Source organism: Triticum aestivum, chromosome 5A (assembly GCF_018294505.1).
Source record: "Triticum aestivum cultivar Chinese Spring chromosome 5A, IWGSC CS RefSeq v2.1, whole genome shotgun sequence".
Lineage (NCBI taxonomy): Eukaryota > Viridiplantae > Streptophyta > Magnoliopsida > Poales > Poaceae > Triticum > Triticum aestivum.
Genome location: NC_057806.1, coordinates 382,740,167 through 382,747,495, shown reverse-complemented (window position 1 = coordinate 382,747,495; position 7,329 = coordinate 382,740,167). Strand labels below are relative to the sequence as shown.

Here is a 7,329-nt window from a genome sequence, read left to right as displayed (position 1 = left end):
GATGTCAGTTACAATGTTCTGAATGGTTGTGCGGGGAGAGTGATCTTCAGATTGGAAGACATCGACGTTACAAGAGTCCCCAGATCTTCCAGAGAATAACAAGGAGCACTTCTGGCCAGATTCTGGAGTCTAGCTGTTGCGGCGGATGAGCCAACCATAAATCTTGGAACCTTGGGGTGGTAGAGAGTCCAAGTTGGACCCAAATCTGAGCTGTATGCGGGCAGCCAATGAACAGGTGGCCTGTGTCTTCAGAGGGGCCAGCACATCGTGGGCAGGAGGCGGTATCCGACATGTGCTTGTAAGCCAGGTTTGCATGGGTGTTGAGGCGCCCGCGAAACAACAGCCAAGCAAACAGTTTGATGATCTTGTCCGGGGCTCGGGACCTCCAGATTAAATCAGCGTGGTCATCCTCGAGATCTTCATGTAGCATAATCTTATAAGCAGGCTTTGGAGAGTACTTCAGTCCATGGAGCAAGAACCGCTCGTCCTGTCCATCCGTGAGTTGGATCTCCTGGATTTCTACCTCTCTTTGTTGTTGCGGGACTTCCAACTCATGGATGGACAGGTAGGCGGCGAAGGCGGCAAAGTGCCCCTCACTTTCCCGCCTTCGCCGCCTACCTGCCATCGCACCACAACCATGTGCCGATTCCTGCCAACCACCACTAGCCGCCATCCCCCTTTTACTACCTCCAGCCATCTCCTTACTCGCTGCAGCTACTCCCTAACAACAATCTGGGCCACTTCTCACACCCACATTACTACTCAAATCCCACCCCAAATCCCTTCCAATTTTGCCATCCACCTACCATCAGCAATAGCCGCAGATCGTCACCGCCTTCACGCCTCCACATGCCAACCGATTTCATACGTCGTTATGGCAGCCTTCACAGACCACAGCGCATCTATGGATCCACCCTACCCATCACCTCCCTTCTGCACCTGCCTAACCATCACCTCGGCTCAGGTTTGGGTTCCGGCGTGCCCCGCTTCCACAAGCTCGACTTCCCAACATATGATGGCTTGGTCGATCCTCTTGGTTGGCTCAATAGGTGCGAGCCAGTTTTTTCGTGGACAACACATAGACGAGGCAAACAACATCTGGACTGCGGCCTACAACCTCACCAATGACTCTCAACTCTAGTACTTATGAGCGCGATTTTGGCATGCCGAGATGGGAGCAGTTCAAGGAGGCTTGCCATGTTCAATTTGGGCCGTCACTTCGCGCAAATCCCTAGGGCAAGTTGGCGTCTGTCGTTCACTTCCTTGGTTGCAGACTACACCATCAGGTTTCTAGCGCTCATGTGCCACAATAATGAGCCATTAACACCGTTCCAACGACGGTTTCTGTACATAGCAGGGCTGCCTGATGGTCTTCGCATCGACGTCGAGCTTCAACGACCATCTGACTTCTACACCGCCATCTCCTTCGCCAAGGCCTATGAGCAGCAGCATTTCCCTCCAACAGCGTGACCACACCAGCCTTCTGGGCCTACAGTGTCCCTGTGCCTCTCCGATTCTCCTGTTGCCAAGGCAGCTACAATACCTTCCCTGCCAGGGCCACTAGCACCTATTCTGTAGTCGATTACTCCATAGCCAACCCCGGCACAACAGGTTTGGCATCTCACTCCAGCTGGGTTGGCAGAACGTCGTTGCCAGGACCTTTGCTTCAACTGCAACGAGATTTATGTTTGTGGTCACCGGTGCGCGCAGCACTTCTTCATCGAGACTGACGACTACAACCAAGGTAGCTCCACAACTGGTAGCCCCTCTCAATGAAGCAGAGAAGAATATCATCATTTACTTTTATCTACTTTTCATTAGTTAGGGTTATGTCAGTAGTAGATCCTTCTATCATCTACGTCTGACCATTCGAGAAGGTTTTCTTAGTGTTTAGTTTCTCTTGTAATGATACATATTTTTTACCTGTTCGAGCTTTCTCCACGAAGGGGAAGTGGTCGTAACATCGTATGTGATAATAATATTGTGGGACACTACACCATTCTGTTCCCCGCTCATTCTTTATCACGATTGTTCTCTTCACATTTTTTCCCATGCGCTGCTGTGGGTTTTTCATGTTATAGTTTGGAGTTTTGTATCTATCTTCTGAATCTTGATACTATATGCAAGGCTGTTTTTAACTTTTTATTACCTATCAAATTAACCTTACGTCCACATTTTCTCTTTGTTTTGCTTGTCTGGCAATATTTTGCAATATGCAGCTCTATCCAGTAACCTCATCTTACGGCATGCCTGTGTATTTCTCTCTGGAACGTGCTGCTGCTCCCTACTTTGGTATAAAGGTCTGGTATTCTGCACCTCTAAAGTTACCCATCATCGATCCTCTCGTCTATGCTATAAGTTTCCTGATTCTTATTAGCTATGTACCTAAGCAGCCTTCTCTTTTATCTTTAAGTTTAAGATCCTCATGGCAGGCTTATGGTGTTCATATGAATGGGTACATTGAGAAGCGTGGTGAAAAATCTCTTTGGATTGGTAAGAGAAGTGATGAGAAGCAAACTTACCCTGGGATGCTAGATCATCTTGTTGCTGGTGGCCTGGTATCGTTCTTCTTTCCTCTATTTTCTGTTCAAGTCCTTTTGTACTTCATTAGCGCTTCAATTGAAGATGGGTAACAGTAGTTGCTGGAATCTTATATGCATTAGATGACAATCTTGAAACTCCTATTTCAGAATATCTACTCTCTAATAATATGTATAAATACTTCCCATTTTTATAATTGCCTAGAGATTTCCACCAGTTCTGGACATGTTATGAAGATAATGCTGAATGCTCCTCGTAAGACCTATAGCCTGTAGACTGTCACTGGCCAATTGCTTGAATCAGAATGATTAAATTATTTGGATTTTTCAGGTACCTATTCAATCTATCTTAGTCTTAATAAAGTAATTATTATTGAAAGACTAAATCCAGTCTTGCTGGGGTTATCTTTTTTCCTATAAAATCATCTGGTGAACAATGTCCTTAGCGCCCCCATATTAGTCAAGCCAGGTGACTTCATATTTAGAAAATTAGGCTGCTTAAAATGGTGACCTTTGGAATTATAATTTTTCATGGAAATGCAGGTTATGGATTCGACTGGCAGGCTCAAATCCATCGGTTACAGAAGTGATGCACAGTACCCTTTTGATTTTCACGTGAAACTGTATAGCTGTTAACTTACGTTGACTACATATGGAAATTTTCAGCCTTACGGAATCTCCTGTAAAGAGAATATCATCAAGGAATGTGAAGAGGAAGCAGGAATACCAAGATCCATGTCAACCAAGTAACATGCAAACTGCTGTTAGAAGTTCTAGTTTTTCTGTACTGTGATACATGAATGTTTTGCAATGCGAACAACTGCACTCATAAGTACCAATGTTTTGTTTTGCTAGCGCTACTTCTGTTGGAGCCGTTTCTTACATGGATATCAATGGGTTTAGATACAAAAGGGATGTTCTGTTCTGCTATGACCTTAGACTTCCTGTAGATTTCGTTCCTAATAATGAAGGTACACACAACTAAAACATTAATGCTAATATGCTGTTTTCCCATTCGTTAACCAGTGTGCTGCCAAAATATCTTGCAGATGGAGAAGTTGATAGCTTCAGGCTAATCCCTGTACCACATGCTGCAAACATTATACGGAGGACAGATTTTTTCAAGTCAAACTGCAACCTTGTGATCATTGACTTCCTCTTCCGTCATGGGTAGTATATGCATTATTCCCCTAGTGGTGCAATTTCAAGAACAAATCTTCTCAGCTGTTGACATGGTGATCTTTCGTCCAGGTACATAAACCCAGACTGTAATGGGTACCTGAAGCTGCTGACAAGTTTGAGGAGTGGTGATTGTTCCTAGGGCTTGCAGTTCTCTGTTCAAACAGAAGAATCAGATTACCAGCATTAATCGCTGATTTTTTGGAGTAAGCTAGATGGTTATCCATCAAAATCAGAAAGTTTTAAGTACAAGCTGTACATGCATTTTTGTTCTGAAAATGCATCTTCGTTTGCATATTATCAATGACTCTTCAGTGAGTTTAGGTAGGTAGGAAAAATTTAGGAGGAAAGGGGGACATAATAAAAGGAACATTTCTTGTTCAGTTTAGCTGGATGATTTGTGAGTTGCACACTTGCACTATCTATTAATCTATGTATGTATACATGGTGCTGAACATGGTCTGTTTAGGCCTGCTTATTTCTGCAGTCTTTTATATGCTTGTGCTATTGGCTATTTTCTTGCAATTTTTTTTTTTTGAAATGGTTTTGGTAACTGCAGGCCTGAAGCTGAACACCGCGTGCGCTCTCATCCAGCAGAATGGAAGTTCGAGATCACTCTTTATGAAGCTGTATTGAGCTTCGACTAATCAAGCCATATGCTTGACAATGTGCTTATTTGTTTTAGCATCAATTGCTTAATGCTTTTCCATAGGTGCATATATAAGTAGCTTTAATAAATAAATACTGCTCCCTTCGGCTCAAATTAATTGACGAGACTATACAATGGCCATTTTTACCAAAAACTCCTCATATTCAAATTCTTAACAGAAAACTCCACCACAACAATTCACAAAACTCCGTCCGCTCTCGAGTGAGCTCCGCCCGTGACCCCGCCGTCCTCCCTGTGTGCTGCAGTCGGCCGGCTGATGAGAAACACTAGTAGATGAGAAGAAAGAAAACATATGCTAGATCTGTTTGGCCATTTCTAGATGCTTTCACTCTAGTGTAGTATTTCTTTCCTTTTCTTTTCTATCCTACCTACTGTTTTCTAGAGTCTTTTACTCCCTCCGTTCTTAAATATTTGTCTTTAGAAACGGAAGGAGTAGTTGTGAGTAGCTATGAGTAGAATGATGAAACTTACATAATATTTTCTAGAGTATTCCAGCTATAAGTAGAAGTATGTGAAGGCTTCCCAAAGCCTTATAAATAAAGGTCCTCACCTCTACTTTGCACCAGACTATGTACCCCTACCTATAATAGAACTCGTGGTCATCTTCTGCCACCCTGACGCCCATGAGCTCTCTGCCATCAGAATGCTGCTCGACACTTTTGGCAACGCCTCGAGTCTTCGAACCAACTTCCTCAAGTGTTCCGCTTCACCCATCAGATGTGGCGACAACCACCTCGCCACCATTGGTGCCTCCCTCTCCTGCCCGATGGCGGAATTCCCCATCAAATACCTCGGGCTACCGCTCTCAACTCGCAAAGTGCCGGCCTCCGCCCTCCTTCCGCTCATCGACAAGCTCACCATGAAGCTCGCCACCTGGAAAGCCTCTCTGCTGTCGCGTGGCTAGCGGCTTGCTCTAGTCAAACACGTACTCACCGCCATGCCTGTGCATATCCCGTTAGCGCTAGCACTACACCCAGCGATCCTCGAGGTCAACATGCTCATTCGAGATTTCCTTTGGCATGGCAACAAGGCTGCCCATGCTGGTTGCTGCACCGTCTCGTGGCAAAAGGTGTGCCGTCCCCTCGCGCCTGGTGGGCTAGGGATCCGCGATCTGCACCGTACTGGCGTCGCCCTCCGCACCAGGTGGCTATGGTTGCAGCGCACCGACCCTGACCGCTCCTAGAAACATCTCCACCTCCCGTCCGATCACGAGGCCTATGTGCTCTTTCGTGCTTCCACGACCTGGACCATCGGCAATGGAAACACCTGCAAGTTCTGGCAGGATCACTGGCTCAACGGGCGCTCCATCCCCGAGAATGCACCTACACTTTCTGCCCTCATCCCGTGGCGCCGCCAAAACCAACGCCTTGTCAGCGACGCTCTTAGCAACATAGGCTGGATCCCCGACATCCACGGCGTCTTACACCCCCGCGCGGTCATTGAATATGTCGAGCTTTGGAGGCTGCTCCAAGCTATCCAGCTCTCCAACGAACCCGACAAGCTCTCCTGGAAATGGACGGCCGATGGGAACTACTCCGCGCGATCAGCCTACCACGCGCTGTTCATTGGCGCCACCACCGCGCCATTCTGGCGCCCCATCTGGAAGACTTGGGCTCCTTCCAATGCGAAGATTTTCCTCTGGCTTGCCTCTCTCAACAGATGCTGGACCGCCGACCGGAGAGCGCGCCACAATCTTCCTCATGACCCCATTTGCAAGCTGTGTAGCCAAGACAGCGAGACTCCGCACCGCCTTCTCGTCGGTTGCGTCTTCTCGCGCATCATTTGGCACGACATCATGGCATGGTGCCGCATACCCGTCCTTCCCCCTGATGGCACTTCCGGCTTCTTCGACTGGTGGATGGCAACGACGACCAGCGCGCCAGCCTGCCTCCGCAAAGGGATCAACTCCATCATCATCCTCACCTCTTGGGCACTTTGGAAGCATCGCAACGCAGCTCTCTTCGACAATGCTGCTCCCTCCTACAACAAGCTTGTCGAGCACATAAAACAAGAGGCGGAACTCTGGGTAAGAGCCGGCGCCAAAGGGCTCGATAGGATCGTTCATGTAACATAAGATGTAAACTATGAGGCTGAGCATCCTCCCTCCCTCCCTGCTCAACTAGCGCCTTGGCCCTCCATCTCATGTGTACGAGGCCCAAGGCGGTCATGTAACGCCCCGGATACAACTTTCCATATTTGTAACTCCGACTCTTGCCTTTTCCGGAGATGCGATATGAGATTCCCTTCGTGGTTGGGTTTTTGTCTTCGTTTTGCATTTTGTTCGTGTCATGCATTTCATATCATGTCATCATGTGCATCGCATTTGCATTCATGTTCGTCTCATGCATCCGAGCATTTCCTCCGTTGTCCGTTTCGCAATTCGACACTCCTACATGCACCCGGCGCACCCCTCTTGCCTCTTTTCGTGAGCGGGTGTTAAACATTCTCGGAATGGACCGAGATTTGCCAAGTGGCCTTGGTACATCACTGGTAGACCGCCTGTCAAATTTTGTGCCATTTGGAGTTCGTTTGATGCTCCAACGGTTAACCGGGTAACCGCAAAAGCCTCTTGTGTGTTGCAGCTCAACACCCCTCCAAAATGGCCCAATAACCCATCTAAATCATCTCCATCTCCTCCGTCGTAGGATCACGATCGTGTGGGCGAAAACTACACCTCATCTGGACACTCCCACCTCCTTCTACCTATAAATATGTGCCCCTCTCCAAAATTCGCGGTCAAACCCTAGCTATCTTCATCCTCGCGCTGCCGGACACGTCCAACCCCAGCCAGACATGTCCGCGCCGCCGCCCCGGGCCAATCCCACCTCGCCACATCACCGCCGCCGACCCTCCTCTCTCTCCTCGCGCCGCTCCGTCGCCTCGCGCCCTTCGCCGCCTAGCCCCGCCTCCCTGCCGCGCCGCGCCCCGCAGCACGCCAGC

The 7,329-nt window shown here is 48.0% G+C and overlaps 1 protein-coding gene across 1 annotated transcript in view; it reads left to right on the top strand.

Moving 5' to 3' along the window:
* Positions 1–4,503, top strand: part of LOC123103500 (nudix hydrolase 20, chloroplastic) — a 6,630-nt gene extending 2,127 nt beyond the window's left edge. Inside the window, exons 4-10 of the mRNA XM_044525107.1 lie at positions 2,220–2,300; positions 2,433–2,558; positions 3,207–3,286; positions 3,396–3,511; positions 3,590–3,710; positions 3,792–3,925; positions 4,279–4,503. Coding sequence (XP_044381042.1) covers positions 2,220–2,300; positions 2,433–2,558; positions 3,207–3,286; positions 3,396–3,511; positions 3,590–3,710; positions 3,792–3,861 — 594 coding nt within the window. The 3' untranslated portion in view covers positions 3,862–3,925; positions 4,279–4,503. The remainder of the gene's footprint in view (positions 1–2,219; positions 2,301–2,432; positions 2,559–3,206; positions 3,287–3,395; positions 3,512–3,589; positions 3,711–3,791; positions 3,926–4,278) is intronic.
* Positions 4,504–7,329: the final 2,826 nt, after the last annotated feature.